Consider the following 21,446-nt stretch of genomic DNA (forward strand, 5'->3'; position numbering starts at 1 on the left):
TCATTCTAGTACATTTAGTAATATTTTCAAATACTTTACCGTTTTGTCAAAAGCTAAAAAATAAATAAATTAAACTTTCTTTATACGTCTATAGTTTAGACTTGCTTATCTGTAAATTAGAGTTGACGCAAACAAAAAAGCATTCCTATCTATCTCACTTATTCATTAATTCCTACTACAGCAAGCTATTGCTAAAAACAAAAAAAGAATTTACAAACACGAAAAGAATGTATTTACACATTGTCAATCTATCCACCGAACGACATTTTATCTTTACAAGGTGCATGAACTATCTGCAAATAATGGAGGCGCTCAGAATCGCGTAATTCTCGTTTCCGCTCTTCCTCAAACAACATCAAACAAATTTTCACTGTTTCGTCGATTTCAGGTTCTGCAGTAACAGTATTTATTAAATCATTGTTCTATTACTGGATCAGAAAATGGAAATGGAGCAACTTAAATAAAAAAACTTTCAAGCTTATTAAAAGCATGCGTTGAAGTGACTTCAATCTACAAAGCACAAATATCTCATGGTCAAACTTCTATTAGAGTAACACTAATATTTTCAGAAAAATGGCTGAAACCATAAATTTATACCGTCGAATCTGCAGTTTTCCATGAGATGACGTGCATGTAAAAGTGCTAATTCTCTGTCAAACAAAGAGGTGCCAGTGCCTGGTACGAAAGATAAAACCTAAAGCAAAATAAAAGCGATAAGATATTGTTCTAAATTTGCGAATTTCAGTGTCTTGGATCGCAGTCGAGAATTAACCAGAACTTTTAATATATAGGCATCTTTAAACGTTCTTATGTAAATGGACCTCTTCACAAAAAACATTTTATGATGGGATTAAATTCCTGTACAACTGTAAGGTATAAACAAATTTTAGTGAAAAAAATGCCACATGAATTCAATCTATGTAGAAATTAATTTAATTTAACTTACGTCATTACAGTAATCCAACGCATGGATAAAATTAGACGGTTCTCGTTTGGTGTGAACTACGTAATGCAAAAGCAGAACAGAATAACACATCAGCGTGATACCGACTAAATGGCGCCTCAATCCATCAATCACATTCACAGTATGTCTTTTTACATGATTTCTTTTAAAATTTTCAGAACCAGAATCCTGAAATCAATTTTAAAGCAATTTCCTGAAATAATAATCACAAACAGTCGAAAAAACTCTTATAATCAAAAAAGGAAAATGAACTTATGAATAATTGAGCCAAGAAGTGCAGTTTTGGTATTTAAGAATAGTTTGCATGTCGTAGCAGCTAAGCAGAGAGTTAAAGCATGTACTCCAAAAGCAAGCAGATCAATAACGAAAATACTATCCGTCAATAAAAAAGACCAAAACATTTGTAGTCATCAGTAATAAAAGAAATACTGAAGTCTTTTTCATGAATCACAAAGAGTTAAAAGAATATTTACACAAAAACAATCGTGAATAAGCACCAAAAAGAAAAAAAAAAAAAAAAACTACCGACAAATCGCCATCATCATCAGATATATGTTCACAATTGCAAGCAACACATCGTACTAGTTCCCAGGATTTTATTCCCTTAGCTCTTGCATGCTCCGCACGTGCCAATTCTGAAAATGTCTCCCAAAAAGTTAAAATTTCGTTTGAAATAATTCATACGGTTACAATAAATATTTTTAAAATAAAAATGAACTTTTCTTCCAAAAAACGTCGTCAATTTTTAATAACTTTGTATGTAAAAACAAAAAAATAAAACCAACATGACCATTGAAATTACCTAGTCTTTGATGCAGTATGTTTCTGGGTTTTAAAAGTTGCGAACATAACGACAGTTTCCAGAAAGCTACTCAAACTAATTCTAGATAAGAATATTCATATCATGAAACTACTACCTACTTGTTACGAATCAATAAATTTGTACTTTGTGACGTGTGTTTTTTTTTTTTGATTATAACAGGATATACTTTAAAAAATGATTTCTAATAACAATTTGTAATTAATATGTTCCTAAAGTATAAGATTCTGAGTATAGCATTTCAACAAAGAAGAAATGGAATAAAGAATACCTTCAAAAAGATCACTTGGAAACAATTCAATAACACGTACTGCGAGTACACCACGTCGAAGTGCATGGACAGCTAACCGAAAGGTATGTCTGTCTAGCGCCAATCTGTAAAAAAGAATATGAAAGAGAAATATTTAATTAAACCATTTAATTACAGTATCACAGCATTATTATTTAATTTTTGTCAATTAATTTGGCAAACCATTTCACTTGCTAAAAAATACAGTTCAGTATTTGGAAATGACAGAATAAAATGTTTTGGATTTGTTTTAAGAGGGCATTAAGATCGACGAAAACTTCTGGGATCACAGAAACCCCTTACAACATAATTGGGATGATGATTCTTACTTCAATCAATGCTAATAATCAGCCAAACAAGACAGGTCAAAGAACAATTAAGGGTATATAATTATGTAATATCAGACTTGAATAATTTCAGCGACTCCTGGGATATAGCTATCTCTACTTGTGAAGAATACAGAATACAAAATAATTGAATAATTATATGTTCATAGCTAAAAGCATTATAAGCAAGTTGCGTAACTAAATTTAAAGGACACCGCAGTTTGTGTGGGTGTAAAAACATGACTCTACTAGGAATGGCACAGTAAGAACTAGAGTGATTTTATTCGTAAGTATTGAAAATCAGGAAAGAACGATTGACTCACTTCGAATCCTCTCTTGGGCCAGAAAATAGGCCAATCGCTTCCAAAATGCATTTATGGGCTTCCTCCAACAGATAGCAACCTTGTGACACTGTTAGATCAATATCATCTCCAACATTAACATTACCATTCACGTTCATTGTTATCTGAAACCTTCCCATAAGATTACAGCAAACATGCGCCACCGAACGGAAGCAAAAAACGTGACTTAAACACGCAAACGAATGCATAACTCGACAACCAACTATGCTTTGAAGTATAAATGAAACAATTGAGCGCTTATAGGTGATTTTACCAAAATCTGAGGTAAGCAGCAAACTATACATAACTTTTAGTGCAACAGTGATCCTTAATCACTGGTGCGCCATCTGTTCCCATCACTTCGTCTCATCAACCTTCCTTCTCTGTAATCCACACTATATTCTCAGGTCCAATCAAATTCCCATCTCACAGAACACCTCCATCTATGACCTTTGACACCCTCTCTCGACCACTTCCAGGATATCAGTGACACACGCATCGGTAGACAAACGCGCATACGCACACAGGCAAATATACAAACACACATACATACAAATACACACAAACATACGGAACAGACAAACACACATTAACACCATTTCTCTATTCTCCGCATATTGCATAGCAGCGACATGCAAATTTCATGAACAATTGCATTTTACATTTCAAGGCTTTCATGACATTTCTGCTGGATGAATGTCAAATCATTCAGTCCATGAAATCGATCAAGTTCCAAATCTGTATTTGATTAGTTGATCTTATCACGTCACAATCACGACGACAGTGACATCTCTACGTGTGCTTCAATCAATGATTAGAAAATTTTCAGAATTACATCTGTAGTAATACTACTATGCCTTATTTATTTACAACTTGAATCATTTTTTTCATTGTCCTTTGAAATGTTTCATTCCTTCGAGATGTCGCCAATTCCATTCCATTACTTTCAGTCGAAGGAAGGGTCAACTAATGATGAATAACTCAGTTGTTTTCCCTTTTCATTCCCGCAGTTGTAGTAGCAGCCTTACTCGCAGACAGTAACATCTTTTAAAGTTTGCAGTCCAAAGTTAGACATACTTTTTATCAATCGCTCCTCTTTTATTTATTACGCTCACTGTAGAGGTATCTCTGATCGTGAAGAATCAAAGTATTGGAGGAAGGAAAAAGTGGCCTCTTCTCTGTTCAAGATTTAAGTAGTTTCAAATATTTGTTATTTTACTCCAAAAGTAATTTTCTTCAGTGTTGAATTTTGCCAACTATGAGTCACTTTCAGGATCGGAAACTTTTATTGAATTGCTGATAGAATGTAAGCAATGCTAATGACTGTTAGCTTGGTATTCAGACTGTTTTTAATCACAGCAATTCAGATAATAGTTGCTCCAAATGTATGAGATTTATTCTCATTGCATTCAACTCGGTATTTTTTGCGTTATTCCATTCTCCTTAGCAATCACTCATACTAAAATTAGTTTGACACACAAACTTCGGATTTCAATTGAAAAGATAGAATGAAGCTGATTCAGTTTGAAATGGTCAAACTCTGAATCTGTATCCGATTAAATACAATAATTTTAGTACTGCCTCTTTGACCAAACTTCTTTCATTTTTAACTGTGGTATATATAATTTTCAAAATATCAGTTTGGTTTCATCTCTGTTTTCTAGTACTTAAATGTAATTTCGAACCTTCAAGTATCAAACGCTGAGAATCATAAGTTTTTCAATTTAGTCAAGATAGAGCAATAATGATATGTTCAATCTAGGCACATTGTCGCATGCTGTAATATTCTTCTGCAAAACATGAGATGGCAATATATTCATAAAATAAATACTTTTTTCATTCTATTTCCATGCTGAGAAAAATGTAAAAATGTTTAATTTTATGCTGCAGAAACTAACAAAACCATAAAATCTGATTACGTTTTTGATATTTTTTTTAGCAACAGTTACATTCCAAAATCATAATCTATTATTGGCGGATTTCGGATTGCTAAACATCGTGCCGCTAATTTTGTGATAAATAATGTTCCGATATACAATGAAAATTACTGTTATCTATTCTCTTTTCGTACTTTTATGAGAAATGAGTGTTGAAATTGCAGGTGGCATCGAGGAAACAAAACTAATAAATTATTAAATAACAAGATTTTCAGTTTTACATGAAAAGTCATCCCCCTTTTGACTTCGTTTGAAATGTGCGGAAGAAGAGATAAATGAATCCTGAGTGCTGGAGGAACTTCTGAAGACTTCTTTTTAAAGAGCAAACATAACTTTATATGCTGGAGTACTTGTCGGTATATCGTTTATGGAAAAAAAATGAAGGACTGCTATCACCCTTTCCTTTAAATTAGACGCATCAACATAAGATTCCTTCAAACTACTTCTTAACCACTAATTTTTAGAATCATTCAGGTCAGAAAGTATTTTTAGCTGAAAACTCCTTTTTTATTGTAAATTAGAAAATAGCTGTAAAAAAAAAGCAAACAAAAAGACTTCGAGTTTGTAGTTTTTTTCCCTTATTCCTTTTCGGTCTTGTCGTTTACATCTTACCAAATTTCTTTCTCTCTGCTAACAAGCGTGTACATCCCGCTCGCTGCCTAAAATTCATTTCTTTTTCCCAGTTTTAAGAAATTAACATATATCTCTAATCGCTGTAAAATTTATTGGTAAAACGTATTTTCTTTTTCAAATCAATTTTGTTTTTAAATTATTTTGCCAATACTTATGAATTTATTAGGAGAATCTTCGAAGTAGCATTAGTTTGGAAACAATTTCTTCAACAAAAAAAATTTGAATGCAAATGATACCTATAAAGTGGTAATACTCTGAAAGGTTGACCATGACCAGGAATGATCCAGTCTGCTAAACATACGATCAAATTCGAATTTTGCCTTCTGATCAATGAATCCCAAACACTTCTGTCGAGGTCTACATTTGAATTCGTCTAAAGTTAGAAAGTCATGATCGTACTGAATTTTGATATTGAATAACCACTCATATTAATAACGAGTTATTTTAATATGAATACATGATTTGCATTCGTTGTTAGTGACTGAATTACTTTCAAAGTATGAAATTCTGTGATGATTGCCGCAATAGACATAATTGGAAGTTTTTAATATAGTCGGGTTAATATGTCTCTAATTTGTTAGACTAACTTCTTTTTTTCTTGCACTTGTAAACAACAAATGAAATGAAATATTTCTTTAAATGGGCATTGAAAGATTTTTGTGTTTTAATTCCAGAAAATCTCAAAGTATGTCAATCACAAAATTTCAATTAATATCTAGCAATGACTTTGTATGCATAATAAATTATCAACAAAGCCAAGGTACAAGATTAGTTTTTAAAATTGGATAAGATTGCTTCGCAGTTTTAATGAAAAGAACTACTAACCCTGTTGAAAACATAATCCTCTGTCGGTATCAAATCACCAACAACAGCCATCGTTCCATATCCCTCAACATTGTAAACCAATACACTGAGGCTCTGTTGCGTAGAACCAGGAGTTTTCCAAACTTCTACATTTTCCGTCAGTTTACGATAAGGCCTCTAAAATTAGGAAATTAAATTCAAATTATTACGGAAGAGTCATATAACTATTATCTTTTAATTAATTAAAACTACATTGCTGAAATGCGAAGTATTTTTAAGTCCCCCAATGTATTCAGTTTAGCTTTTGCATGGGAAATGGAAAATATCTGAATTTTTTTATTTGATAAATTTTTTACTTTACAGCAGTTCACAATCTGATTCATTTTTTCATATCATATCGTATTTTCCTGCATGGTCGTTTAGGTTCAGTTTTCTGTTTTTCGAAATTTTGTTTTGAATTATGGAATTTGGATGAATGTTAAGAAAAAAAAAGAACAAACATCTTTAAGTTCGCTGACAGTAGCACGCTGTTCCACATATTCCGTCGTGTGAAAAAGTGTTGGTTTCAGCGGGAAAAGATTAAGGTTACCTGTGTGACTCGGATCTCCACTTGTTATTACAATTACAGCAATTTCATTCATGGAAATCATTTCTTTCGAAAGACCTGAAATACCTCTTAAGTAATTTTGAATAGTAAATTATTGTTCTGTTCAAACATCTGATTTAACAGTCTAAACATTTACTCAAATCAAGATCATAATTAGTCAGAGCACAAATAGTGTAGTAGATAATGTCTAAAATCGAAATTTTTTCACTTCAGAGTCAGAACTATTTGAAATCTTCCAATTCATTCAAAAGCTTCATTGCAAAATCCTCAGAAGTTAACTGAAACCTAGAAAAGCGAAATAGTGTTTGAGTGATTAAATTGATTATCCCATATTTCTTCTCGAATATAAGCTTTTAGTTAAGGCTGAAGTCAGAAATTTTCTGCCTTTACATGGTGTTTCTAGAAAAGTTTGCTGAAAAATTCTTTACTAATTGCCATTTGTTTTTCTTTTAAATCATATTTTCGTTTCATTTGCTTACTAATTGGATCATGTTATCATTTTTCAAAATGTATCACTGAAAAGTTTTAATTTGATATTACACTGTTATGTTATGGATCTATAATGAATCTATCTATGAGATGTGGATCAGTTTAATATATTTATAATAGCAACTAACAAGCAAATTTCAAAATTATATTATCTACTTTACAGTTTCTATTAAAAAATGTTACGACACAGTTTACTTTATAAATTGAGTTGATTTCCGGGTTAGCAGATCTACAAATTTAATGCAAAATTTTAAGTTTAGAAAAATTTGTTTCCTTCATTCTTTTTGTTCTTCTTCATATTCCCAATAGCTAAAATTCTATTTAGATTTTTCCAACAACTTTAATGAATATGAGAAGCTTTGATAAATTATTTCTGCATTTCTTTTCTTAAACATCCATGAAATAAAATGCAATTATTATATCATTCAATTTTCTGCTATACAAAATTGTTTGCCCATGAACGGCTGCTCCTCTTTCAATTGCTAAATCTTACGAATCTGAATAGTTAAAAATATAAAACAAGTTTTGATCTCTGACTTCAGTTGTTCTAAAATATCACCTATTTTTGAGGACTCGATGATTGGAATTTATCTGATAACATTTGATTGACTACAGTGAATTTGATTGACTTATGTTTGGGTTCCAACAATAAGAGAATAAGTAGTTTGAAGCTCAGAAAAATTTAAAAGAATCTGTAAATACCTTGCAGGAGTGATTCGGTATCAGCAGCAGATCCGGTATCCACTAGTATTCGATAACCTTGATCATTAATAAGTGTAATTGTACCAACAATGAGCATTTCCTTATCAGTCAATCTCTTAATATTACCAATTTGAATTAAAGATACAGATGCTGGGTGGACGGTAGATGCCGAGGAGGTCAGTGATGGTAAAAATGTTGTTTGAGCTGATTTCATTGAAATTATGCCAAATTCAGATATATTGCGATGTGGAATTTCTTGTTGTTCAATAAGACTAAAATTAACAATTTTTCGGGTAATAATTAAAAATATAAATTTATGCATTACGGAAATAGCATAATAAATGACCATTTCCTTGACTGCATTCCTGTGGTCGAATTTTTCTTTTGTAATCAGAATTCAGTTAAAAGTTCTTTAGCTCTCTTTGAATTTAGCTAATTAGTTTTATTCCTTCCTTAAATTAGCAATGAATATTATAATCAAGGATTGGTACAAATGTGATGTCGTCAATTCTACAAATTTGCTTTTAACAATACAGACTTTAGAAGAGTTACCAGTGCAGAGAAATTACAAGATAAGAAATTAGAATCATTCTACCAGTCTTCACTTTTTTTTCTTTTTTTTTAATCAGAATCAACTCTAAAAAAGAAACTTAGCACTACTCGAAATCTTGGAACTTCTGAAAATGTAAGAGATAGAGACTATTTCACACTATGATAATTCTTGGGTCTCTGTATTTCATAGAACATCCATTGAAAATTGCTTGGGCTCTGTTCAATCCTCGTTTTCAAGGGAATTGTCATCATTTTCCTCTGTCACACGTGAACTCATTCTTGTCGATTAAAAAGAGATGCAAACAAATTCCCAAAAACTAGCCTTGCTAATTTTCTTGAAATTTGAAGTAAATTCGCCGTCGAAGTTATCGGCTTATTTTGGACACTTTTTTTTTCTTTTTTTTTTTAGAACTAACAATGTAATTTGTCCAAATCACTTCGTAATAGTTAGATATATTTCAGAATATTAGAAATGTTTTAAGATTGTAACATTACGGTAATAGAAGTGAGAAAGTATTTCATTAAAAAGCCTTTGCAGTTTCATAGTCAGTGATTTTGAAATCATTAAATATGACGTGTTTACTCTGAAATATACACGTTTTCTTGGAGACTGAACTATTCAAGACCTAACTGATTAGTTACTATTTGTTATATATAATCAAACCTGTCAATTATTAGTAGTAAAATTTCTTGAAATTTTTGAAAAAAGATTTACCTCAATTTCTAAATAATACAACGAACTCACTTCATTTTGTCAGCAGGACTGATATATCCCTCAATTGAGACCTCTTCGCTACCGGTACCTGCAGGTTCTGTTGAGGGTAATTCATGGCTCCTAGGTATCAGTGTCGTAGACGCAGTCATCGTCCTGGAAGGCACAAAGCTATGCGCAGTTCCATTCCACGAAGTTCTGTACAGTGGTCTTCTACAGCATATTACTTAAACTTCGCTTCAATCATTTTATCTGAGAAAATTTTTGCAACTGTTTGTTGACAAGTATTTAAGGATAGCAATATTGATTCGAGGTGAGATGGTAATTAATCGATCCATCTATTCAGTAGACTGATTTAATGGATTGAAGTATTTGAAATATTCTTCTATTGGATATTAAATATACCAAAATAGTGGGTTGAATTATTGATGCTTGACATTTTAATAGACAAACCTATTCCTGATGTACCAAGGTGACCGACGATTGGCAACTGTAGTTGACCAGGTATGTTCACGAGTCCTGATCCTTTCCATTCTCGATGAGTGTGTTGCTAAAAGAAGACTGCAGATTGAATCTTAAACATAAAACTTAAAGATAAACAATGCATGCAGAATTCAAACCAGTACCCATTTAATTGCTTAATAAAAAATAAGAGCAAAATTTTTTCACATTCAAAGTGTTCTTTAAACATTGGAGAAAATAAATTGTGAATTTTTGTTGTAATATTAACTTGTCGGTGGCTTCACTCTTATATTAATAATTGGTTCATTGCGCATATCTTGGCAGCATATTGACCGGCCAAGTACGAGGCTAAAATCGCAAACAAAACCAGATGGACATTCTCCAACTGTTGTTGGTTTGCAGTAGCTATATTCTCCAGATAAAATCAGTGGATCGGCATCGAAAGGACAGACTAGAAATAAACAGTAATTGAATTATTCACTAATTATTAAGTACACAAATATTCATCACTCTAAGCTTTCTCAGTGTTTGAAAATCGAACCTTGTAGAAGATATTTAGAGATTAAAAAGAGTTAGTTTCAGCGAAACATTTATCACACTGCTTGAACTGCTTTTATCTTTTATCTGCTGATTAAATCGGGCATCTTCTTCATTTAACTATTCTGCAGTTCAAAATGTTTCCATACTTCGCTACATTTTTGATGATTTATTCAACTTCACTTAGTTTAATTTCACGTGACTTTATGTTAATGTACTGACTCACCAGTAAGTCTCATATGCTTTAGATTGATAATTTCATTTTCATATTTAAATATAAATTATTATATATTCAATCATATTAGTCTTTTCTCAGCCTAGAACAGTAAACCACAATTTTAAACAGAATGGAACTCATTTTAGTGTCACTTCAATCTTTAAATTATTTTATCAAATTATTTCACACTATTCTTTACTGATTTAATATCAAAAAGAGCAATACATTAATATATTTATCAGATATTAAAGGGACTAGCTATTAGTGAATAAGGATTCCTCGTTTTTGACAAATAATTTGTGGTAATGATTGGTTGTCCAGTTCTCAAGTGATTATACAACATGAAGCACCCCTTCAGTCTAAAATCAACAAGAAGTGTATAGCCAAATAGAGAGAGAGAGAAAGGGAAAAGGAGAGGATGAGCAATCTATGAGTGATATAAATCGATTTTATTAACTTTGTAGATTATAGAGTAAGAGTAGTAATAGATATAACTTGGTACTGAAATATTGAATTTGCCGTAGCAATCCAATACGATATATTAGATAATGAAAAATTCAGATCTCGCATGAAATTCAGTTCTAGCCTAATTGTGGTTCTGAATACTCAAACTAAAAGTTATAAACAAAAAATACTTAACTAGGAACTAAGAGATCGATGAAGAGAATTGAATATGTAATGCACACGAAATAAAATATTTGTTTAGATGATTAAATTTTAAAATTTCATAATCAAGTCAAAAGTTTTAATCGTGCCTTCTCTGTCAGCAACTTTAATTCCATTACGTGAACTGGTAGGTGAACCGGTTGTTTCCGTGAATTTTGCTTCTGAAATTTTCGGTTCTGAACCAAAGCCAAATATTTTGAATATAGCTGTAGCGATATCACTGTTGCCGGATATAGACGAGATTAAATCATCGGTTATAGGTTGTGGGAAAGAATTACGATTTGTTTCAAGCCACTTCTTTAAATGGTTTGTTTTATCACCTATTGAATATTCTCCATTAACTAAAAATGATGCATTTTTTAAATGCTGAATAAATGCTTTCGAAAAGAATGATGAAATGGATACATCTTTTTTGAATATGAATAAATGAATTTTCGCATTTTCGAAACACTCTTATAGATGTAAACCCGAATTTTAGAAATGCAGAAGTGTTGCAGTCAATGCAGCGTAACTTCTATAAAATGAAATACAAAATACTTTAAAAACTAAGTATATTGTTTTAATCTAATTATGCAGATATGAAAATGAACTCTCCCTTCTATTAATTTTTGAAAGTGGGCCGATGATACCATGGAAATATGACGATGAATATTTTTGATGTTCCGATATTTTATACAATTTATTACTTATTACTTAACAAGTTTTACCGTCACGATTCATAATTTTAATAAAATTTATAAGGTTTTAAGTAAAATAATGGAAAGAGTAGTAACCTGATAATAACGTAAGTATTACAAGAAGAAAAAGCACAGCTGTTGAGTAACAAAGCATTTCGAATTGAGGTATTAAAATTTTATCCAAGTATAAATAGGTGTGCTGAGTTTTAAATAACGTTGGAAACGTGAGGAACAAGTGCGAATTTATTAAAGAAGTCGAGAGTGAGGTAGTGCCGGGTAACTAAATACTGCCCGGTTTCTTCCTTAGAATTACACAGTATAAATATACCAATCGTAATCTACAGGGAATCAACTTGTTTACCTACCTCTTTTCCACTTTACCAATACCTTTAGTTAATGATTAATGAACTCCACCTCCTCCAGTTTAGGTCACGAAATAGATTTTGTGTATTACAATGACTGAGAAAATGAATAATGAACTTTAATGAAGTTAGAGGGACGCGGAGCTGAAAAGCAGACTTGAAAGAGTTGCTCTGGTCATTTGTAAGACCTACTAGATAGACAAGTGAAAGCATAACTTCGTAGCGTTATATCTATTTAAATTAAAAAATTGTACGATGTGACTCTCTTGCTTATTATTATTATTTTTTTTTTTTCATTCATATTTTCATTAACATTAAACTCTTTCTTATTTTTGGAAAACTGTAAATGATTCATTCAAATTCTACAAAATATATTATTTCAACCTTTTAATGTATTATTTAAACTTGTTTACTTTTACGATTCACAAATACTTCCTTATTGCTGTCTAAATTTGCCTACCCATCTACCGTTGGATTAGCACGAATGGTAAACAATAAAAGATTCAACTAGTCATCAATGCCATTAATTTTTTCACAATCTTTTCTAGACGAAATATTATGAGAAAAGGAAGTAAATATGAATTCATTGCTTTGTTAAAAGAGCAAATTAACAAAATTATCGATATGAAAGTAAAATAATGATTGCTTTTTGTTGACAAACATTTGACTAATAGTTACACTGTAGAGACTTTGGTTATGCATGACTCGCTTGAATTAATGGTTTTTTGATGACGTCAGATATGGTTATCACAGTCCACTACTCTCCAATGATATAATCATTTTATCAACTCTAAGACTGATTTAAATCGGAGGGACACAGAGTAAAAAGTATCATTTTTTATTCACTTCTATAAAGCTCATCACTTCCAATGAACCTTTCAGGAATTTCAAAACTTTCAACTTTTATTCATATTTCTATATTTCTCCATAAGTTTTGCACAGACTACGGCTGAAAATCATTTTCCATACATTTTCTCATGTTAGGAATATTATAAACAACAAAACAGAAAAGTTTCTTTGGATTTGAATTTTTTAGTAAATAATCGAAACTAACTGTAGTAGTCTTCAAAGTAAGCATAAATTGAGTATGAATTTGAAATCAGAATGCTAAGTGACATGACTGGTTCTCTGAATTTAAGAAATAGTAATGAGAAAATTTTCAATGTGCATTAATACATTATACGTTTATTTTCTGCATATTCTCATCAGTTTAGCCTGAATTGAGGTAGGCAATTTTTCCAAGCAAACAATTTTACAATTTACATAATTGTTGAAATTTCAACTAACAAATAGAAATGATAATTGGTGAATATGGAAAGTGAGGTGTAAAAAAGTTTAAAAATTTTACTGAAGGTTACTTTTTGCTTAGAAAGTACTGGATCAAAACAACTATCTTTGAAACAAATAATGAAACAACTTGAAGTTTAACAGTCCAACAATATGAATATATTGTTTAAAAACTTTAATAATCTTATAAATTGCATTGACAAATAGCACAAGTATGTTCAGTTGTATTGTTTGACTTTCTCTTAAAATTGGAAACTTTTGCGCACCGTTGTGTTGTTTTGTTACAGCTTTTCCGCTCCTGAAAGGGAGTGAGTGCGCATTTATGTTTTACAGACTTGTGCAAAAACGATGAATCAAATTTCGATTGTGTCGAGTTGGTCGTCATCTCTTCTCATTATCCTTTCTCCCATAGAGAGGAAGGAAGCTCTATGGAAACTTTCTCACTTTTCTCTCTCGAGATTTCTTTAATCGAATGAACATTTTTAAAACTTTGTCATTCTTTTAAAAATCAAAATAGAAATAGAAAACAGTTACTAAGTATCAAATATGTAAATGGGTGGGATTAATAATTGTATAGTTGTATTTGTTGAGATACCTAACTGGAACGAGACCACCTATATTTTCAAATGGATCGATTCATGGGACAATGCTATTGGTTGTCAAACTTTGTCAACTGTCCTGGAAATATTGAAATGTGGTCATAAGATATTCATGAATTTTGATTAAATAAGGCACTGAAAATGGTGAAGGGAATTATCTCTTGTGAACATTAATATTCAAGGAAAGTACTGATTCCATGACCTGCCGATATGAATGCTATTGAGTCTACTGTTTATGAAATCATTTCAAATATTACAATTAACTTATTAATGCCATGATAGGTATTTTGTTACCAGAAATCTTTGGTTTTCTTTTTGTAGAGCACCGGATAGTTGAGGAAGGAATTGCACTAATGGTACACTTTCTAAATCCACTTTTTTTATATCATGCTTGCATTTTTTTCCTGATAAATGATAATCACATCAACTTACCTGCCCTCGATAAAGCCCGGGAGAGTTAATCTGTCTGCGTATTCCATTGTTCATAATAATTATAGGTCATGAAGGAAGATTTAAATGTACTGAGTGAGTCATTGACTCTCAGAAGATTTAAGTGCCTTGATTCTCATACCTTTTTTCTAGATGTCCTTCCCTTTCCCCTTTCTTATCACTAATGTATCTCTTTTCTTTGCTTGCAATAATCAAAAGCTTTTCATAGTTTTATTTGTTTTTCCAAGTGGATGAAGATTACTTTTGGTTTTAAAGCAGTACCAAACTCAAAAATAAAATGCTGTGAAATTCTTCCTGTAAGCACTTCAAATTGAAATATACTAAATGCTAAATTTGACCGCTCATCAGTTTAATTTTAGCAATCCCTCATCCAGTAATAAAAGTTTCACATTTTCCACCTCTACCATACTTTTCTTACAGTTCCAGTTTTCGAATTTTAAATTTATGACTAGATCTTTGCATGACACTACTAGAAACTTTTTAGCTTTCTAACTCACAACTGCCCAGTGATGTTTTCTTGATTCAAAAAATTAACTGTCGAATTGTGAGTGTCATTAATGACTTGTAGGATCGACGTGCATTAAGAGAAAGTCTAGCAAATTCTCATAGATCTAATTCCATCGCGAATAAAAGAGAGCTTTGAGCTACTAATTTAAATGTGAGTATGAATTAATGGCTGTATCAGTGATGACATTAGTAATGACAACAATAAGTGGCGGTAAAATCAGTATTTCCGCCTAAAAATCACAGAAGGCGGCATTCTGAACTGTGAGAAATTAAATTGTATTGCTGGGTAAATGATGAAATAAGAAAAACATCTATGCAAATTGATCAGAAAAATATGATACAAAAAAAGACCGAGAATGAGAAATAAGTGATACTGACGAGAACATCAGGCAATGCAATTGGAGAAAAAAATTTAAAAACTTTGTGGTTGCATTTTGTGATTTTGAATGAGAAATAAGGACTACGAATATTCTTGTGAAACGAGGCATTTCAATAGAAAAAAATATACAAATGACACATTCCTCATTACATAGGTCGTTACTGCTTGCCCAAATTTAAAGGAAAACTATTCTATTGCAAATTAGTTAGATTTAAATAAATTTAATATATTATTGGATTTGAACAGATCATAAAATTCGTTAGTCTTTGTATGTAAAACAACAGAATTTTGAATTTTTCTTTATAATATCTTTTTTCTAAGATTAATCGTAGTGTTATTGTTCCAATTTTTTTTTTGGAGCCATTTTTATTTTTTTATTTTTTATCTTTTTTGATCAGTAACGGAATTTGAAATGAAATTCAGTAATTTAAACATCACTTTCAAATTTTTTGAGGGGGCCTCAAGATAGACATGTTATTGAATCTGAAATGTATTTCATGTTTTATACAGTATATACTCCTCAATCAGTCTTTTATTTATTCATTCGTACATTCATTTTCAAATTATTCCAGTTAGTCATTCTGTCTATCATCGATAGAAATGAAGTGAAGAGTGAAATGAAATTGTTACGACAGATGTGTCCTTGGTGGGAATGATATTGTAAGCAAGCATCTAATGGCTTAATGATATGTTTTTGGGAATGCTTCATTCCTTTTAAGGCCTTTGAAAAGTTAATATTGCAGCGAGAGATTTACAATTGTGCCCATTCCTGGATGAAAGAAAGCAAATGGCCCACCTTCAACTGGCAAAGTAGTCCCCTGTCATTCCCCATTTAAATTAATTGAACTTGAAAAGCCAAAGTCATCCAATAGTCTCTTGTTTCTGGTGTATGTCGCTGTGTTTTCTCCAATAAATATCAAAATATATTTCTTAAAAAGGAGAAAGAAGTTCGAAATGATTCGGTATTTTAATTACTGAGAGCGCAGGAAAGAGATAAAGAGAATTAAAGTGTCAAGGAATTTGCGCTAATTCATTTTAATAGTATAAGTAAAAGGTTCATCTCTTTAGTTTTGTACTAACTTTTGAATCCTGAATATTAATAAACACAAATTTTAGTCAATTTTAAGACATGAATTTAATTACTTTGTTGGTAACAGTTGGTGAACAATTATTTGAATTCATTGAATTTATCTTTTTCGATGAGTGTCTAATTGTGTTTTAACATCATGTTCTAAATTTCTTCTAATTGTCATGATAAAATGAGCTCCATTAGGTAACAGTTTCTACATGTGCAAAATATTTGTTAGGTATTTCCTGAATTATATATGTCAAGTTTCGAGGAAGTATTTTGAGAAGGTTTTATATTCGATTCTGCTAAACTGAAGTTTTCACTTATCATTTTTGAATGTACACTTATCCTTAAGAAGTGATCTGTCTAATTTATCTGGGTTTCTAAATCACTCCTCAAAGACTGAATTGTCTTTAAGTATTTAATAATAACATTCGATGAAACAACCCTTTCTCAATGATCATTTTGTTGAAAATTTAATTTCTGCTTTTTGCAAACCAATGCAAATTATTTTGTTTTTTCAGTGAATCCCATTCACTGATTGTATGCAATTTTATTAATTTTGGACATTTTGATATTTCATTTTCATTCTATCATTTTAATAGGATTATTTGTTAAAAAAAGAAAATAATGCGAATATAGTTGGTATTTCCTACTCTTTGTCGTTTTAACTTACTTTTTGATCGGTTTGTTTTAATCAATTGAGAATTAGTAATTCTGTGCGTTCTTGAAACATCTTGATTAAATAAGTTCTTACATATAGTGCTTGCTGAAATTAAAAATAGAAACTAGTCGTGTCAGCCATCAAATAGGTATAAGATTAATAGGTCTATGGAAAACCGTACATCATTTTAGAAAGTATGGAAGTTGATGTTCTCACACTGTTCTCAACTGCTCTAATTATCAAGAGTAAAAATAGATTAACTTATTAAAAGTTGAACCTCATTGTAAAAAGTGGTATCCATTTACTAGCTTAAATATGTAAGTATCAAGGATACTTCATGTGACAATGATCTGACAGAATACTTCACTTATTTCTGCTAATATACATGACTTCAAGGTAAATTTCAGTAGATTTTAAATAAAATCTAATCTACTGAAATTTACCTTTTATTTCATCCACATTAATATTACTTATGACTTTGAATATTTTGATATTTGCGCAAAGCACAGATTTAATAGAAGTGATTTAAATCTAAGTTATTGAATAAGGCGCAGACAAATTTAGATTCAATTATTGTTCTTATATTTGACTAATTGCAAGGTATTGTCGTTGGCATTGCAATATAAACATAAAGATGAAACATTAATTTTGAGAAAATATATCCAAAAACTAAAAACACTACACTCTAATCAAACTTTAAATTTGTCTTTGAGCAAAAGAAATGACAATTAATATCAGGACCAGTTTCTTGAATTTTCCTGAACAGATTTTTTACTCTTATTCTTTTTTGCTTCTCTTTTTTTTTTCCAAAATTTTTGTTCGTAAAACTTTTGTTGTTGTTTTCTGAATCGCTGTCAACGAATTTAAACTTTTTTCAGAAAAACTCTTAACTTAATATTCTTTTCAATTTTTCTGATATATTCAGGAAAATGGTCTCTGATGTTTGCAGCATGGCGTAACGTTGACATTGTAATGATCAACACATCAGCATTTATTATTTTAATTGCATGTAAGAATTTGGTTGTTTTAATTTAAAAAAAAAAAATCATAAAATTAGTTAATTTTTTTGATAATGACAATGACATATTTGCAAGCATTTATATAATTGTTAAGCAATTTTTAAGCACAGATATTATTTTCCAATAAATGCAACCTATCATTTCATCGGTGAATTTGAATTACTTTACAGGTATTACTAGTACTATATGTACGGAAGGTTTTTTTAATGGTGATTGTGTGGAACCATGCATTAGTGAAATGCAACTTATCATGGAAAGTACGCCATTCAGTCGAAGTGACCATCAGGGACAGCTTTCTTGGACACAACTTTTACAAGTTTCTACCTTTTATCTTCCAAAATTCAACTTATTGCTAAAAATTATAATCGTATCTGGGTGAAGGAAAATATTAAATTTGGATTATCAAATGTGAAATAACTTAAGTACCAAAAACTTCATGTACACATTGTATGTCCATTTAATGTATGTTCATTTGACTGAAGCATATAAATTATATTTGCAAATTCTGTAGACTTCATTTTTTGTTTCATTCTATGCTCAGAACTGATTTTTGAAAAACCCTGGAAATTTCTTAACTGAATATTAATTAATATATTACAGAAGGTTCACAAGTATTGCAATTTCATGATTACTGAGTTCTGTTGAAGCTAAAAGTTTAACGAACTTTGGATTCTGTCCAGATTTGTTAGAAATCGATGAGTTAAATATCGTTTCAGGCGTCAAAAAATCGTCGAGTGACTGAAAATTCATTTCATAGTATTTGCGAGTAAGTCCACGGTTTTCTTTCTTTTTTTTTGCTTTCGAATTAATTATCAAAAATTAGGAGTGAAAAATGTTGAAATCACATAATGTTAGTGCATTTCAGTACAATTTTTCCCTTTCATTTGAATACATTCAGAGCTTATAAACGAGTAGATAAATGCTTGGAGGAATGTGAGAAAAAATCCCAACACAATGCCAGTATTCGACGGACATATGCCGGCTTACACTTCATTTGTGTTGAACAAAAGGAAGGTTTGTTCTCCGTTCATGTTTCTTTTGAATCTCTCATCCATGTTACAAATTAAAAATCTCGAATTTACATTGTGAACTTCGACAAACACTTATAAAAAAAAATTTAAAGGCAAAATTTTCATTAATTTCCGACAAAGAAAGAAAATGCTGGATAATGACGATGCTATTCTTGCATTGTTTAGTCATAAAAGAAGAATAGAAATATATCAACTATACAGCAATATATCAACTATACAGAATTTAGTCATAAAAGAGAAAAGGAAAGAGTAGAATAGAAATATATCAACTATACAGCAATAGTCTCAGCTGCATTATTTCTCCTTCGGGAATTTCTCATCCATTCATTTGTAACAATATGATCAAACTAACAATTCTGAAATATCTATTCATCTCTCACAAGGACGAGATGATCATACCCCTAAATTTGTTACATAAACAAAGATATTGATAAAGAATTAACATAGTGTAAAACTACAGATATTTACTAGATAATTCTAAACATTCATCCTCGAGTAAAATTTGGATAAAGCTCATTTATCTACTCTTCAGTTTTCACCCATAATTTCAAAAAAAAATTTCTACATTTTCCAATAGTTCCTAAAATTCTCCTCATTTTCTTAAATATCTTCACATATAATAATCTACTTCCGACCTGAATATATTCAATTCCCGACGCACGTACTAACCACTTCGCAACCCTATACGTTTCATAGCGAAGAACAAAACCAATTTGCACTAGCATCCAGCTTCACATTTTTTTCGCATTGAAGCGAGGAAAGCAGAATTTAACAGGTTATTGTATCCAATAAATAACTGCCATAAACAAAGTTGCAATTCCATATCGGCAGATACTGATGGACAATCAAAAGTTTGTTGGTCAAACTTGAGGATACTGGTGTCGAATTTTTACTTATTACTTAGATCTATTCATATAGAGTCCGTGCCGCAAGTGTAACTAACCTGGACCTGTAAATCAAATGGTATTATTCCTTAAAGAGATCAACTTTTTTTTCAAAAATTATAGAACTATACAAACAACGAATTGGGTGGACATCAATACGTGTAGACCAATGCAGAAAAGCGTTAACGCTTCAAATTTCAGAGTTCCATACGACCTACAATACATCCCACATACAATATATTATGAATGCATAAATAAATTTTAATTTCAGAGTTCTTCAACAATTTACCATGTCTTACTCAGTAAGTTTTCCACTAATTTGCACCTTCTAATTGAAAGCTTGGTTGATAGAAACTCCTACTTACTTTTTTATAAAATAATATTCAAGAACTCACTCCTCCACACCCTTCAATAATCAACAGGTACAGTACTACATATCGAAGTACAGGTATGAACCAGTGGCAATGTCAAGATGTCAACATGAAATTAATCAGTCGTTAGTGGGCAGCAATTCATTCAGCGCAGCTGTTATTAATCGTGAACAGCACAATATTCAGAATAGACTGGGAACGCTCTGCAGGTGAGTTTCATCTGTCTTGGAAATTTGGTGATAAAAGTTGACTGTTTTGTCTAAACATAAAAACAAAAAGCAGATAATTTCTGAGCTGCGAAAGAACTTTCTCCCTAAATTGGGTTTGAAATGTTAGGAATCGTATGAAGAATCAATATCTTTAAACATTGAACAACATAAAAACATTTCAAGAGACTTGGCGGATATGATCAAATGTATCGGACCAGTCACGCGGAGTGGCTGTGGAGAAGCTGCAGCTAAAATGATGTTCAAATTCATCACCGTTGGCTTTACAAGGTGAACATATCCATATCGATTCATTCGATTACTGCAAAAAGGTAGAATAACCAACCAAAATCTGAAAAAAGGTTATAGCAGGGCATATGGAGAAAATTACTAAATATATTTTATTGAATTTATTGAATTACTAATAAACCACTGCTTAAGTTTGTTTTTTTTAGCAACCGAAATTTAGTTTGAGTGTGTTTGATATGTTTTCAAGTCAACTTTAAGATTACAAAGGCAAAAAAATTTTTAGCTTTGAACAACTGTACAGTCATCTCGGTATAACTGACCAGCTGCCTCATTCCTGTCGGCAATTGCTTAACCTAACCACTGAAAGTCGAATTAATAATGGAAGATGGTTGGTTTTTTCGTCTTCACAATCGCACAATTCTTATCCGGAAAACCTCATGAATTCGGATGACGTTTCTCAAGCAATTCCGAGCATAACCTTTTCATTGCTCAGTATTTCATTTTGCTATAGCAAAATTCTTCCCTAATATATTTAAACAAATTCAAATTTTCGAAATTTTCTGAAAATTTTATCAAACTTACAGAAAAAATCCTTGTGAAGTAAACGTCCAAAAGATATGGTCCAAAAGATGGA

General features: G+C 31.1%; 4 protein-coding genes across 9 annotated transcripts; 1 reads left to right on the plus strand and 3 right to left on the minus strand.

Annotated features, from left to right (window-relative positions):
* Positions 1–248: 248 nt before the first annotated feature.
* Positions 249–2,859, minus strand: Bm8945 (Uncharacterized protein; the record flags this gene model as incomplete). Its single annotated transcript, XM_043079026.1, has 6 exons — positions 249–391; positions 598–694; positions 947–1,132; positions 1,490–1,599; positions 2,056–2,159; positions 2,723–2,859. 6 exons carry the CDS (start codon positions 2,857–2,859, stop codon positions 249–251), a joined length of 777 nt encoding a protein of 258 aa, XP_042934960.1.
* A 2,419-nt stretch (positions 2,860–5,278) lies between these two features.
* On the minus strand, positions 5,279–11,889 carry Bm2328 (Uncharacterized protein; the record flags this gene model as incomplete). 6 transcript variants are annotated; one of them, XM_043079027.1, is made up of 10 exons in its annotated part: positions 5,279–5,336; positions 5,547–5,683; positions 6,136–6,291; positions 6,615–6,778; positions 7,913–8,184; positions 9,210–9,332; positions 9,630–9,726; positions 9,907–10,089; positions 11,148–11,219; positions 11,832–11,889. In XM_043079027.1, 10 exons carry the CDS (start codon positions 11,887–11,889, stop codon positions 5,279–5,281), a joined length of 1,320 nt encoding a protein of 439 aa, XP_042934961.1. The 6 variants fall into 6 exon arrangements, with proteins under 6 accessions (XP_042934961.1, XP_042934963.1, XP_042934965.1 ...); XM_043079029.1 differs by having other exon boundaries at positions 9,210–9,374; XM_043079031.1 differs by having other exon boundaries at positions 9,210–9,389.
* Positions 11,890–12,993: 1,104 nt separating this feature from the next.
* Bm263 (Uncharacterized protein) lies at positions 12,994–13,215 on the minus strand (the record flags this gene model as incomplete). Its single annotated transcript, XM_043079033.1, has 2 exons — positions 12,994–13,046; positions 13,152–13,215. The coding sequence occupies 2 exons, from the start codon at positions 13,213–13,215 to the stop codon at positions 12,994–12,996; spliced, it is 117 nt and encodes a 38-aa protein (XP_042934967.1).
* Positions 13,216–17,991: 4,776 nt separating this feature from the next.
* Positions 17,992–21,339, plus strand: Bm2864 (Uncharacterized protein; the record flags this gene model as incomplete). The annotated part of the gene is made up of 8 exons (XM_001900067.2): positions 17,992–18,061; positions 18,242–18,387; positions 18,788–18,837; positions 18,970–19,085; positions 20,258–20,288; positions 20,435–20,566; positions 20,750–20,854; positions 21,096–21,339. The coding sequence occupies 8 exons, from the start codon at positions 17,992–17,994 to the stop codon at positions 21,337–21,339; spliced, it is 894 nt and encodes a 297-aa protein (XP_001900102.2).
* Positions 21,340–21,446: the final 107 nt, after the last annotated feature.

This window comes from Brugia malayi (genome assembly GCF_000002995.4).
Source record: "Brugia malayi strain FR3 genome assembly, contig: Bm_v4_Chr2_contig_001, whole genome shotgun sequence".
Classification (NCBI taxonomy): domain Eukaryota; kingdom Metazoa; phylum Nematoda; class Chromadorea; order Rhabditida; family Onchocercidae; genus Brugia; species Brugia malayi.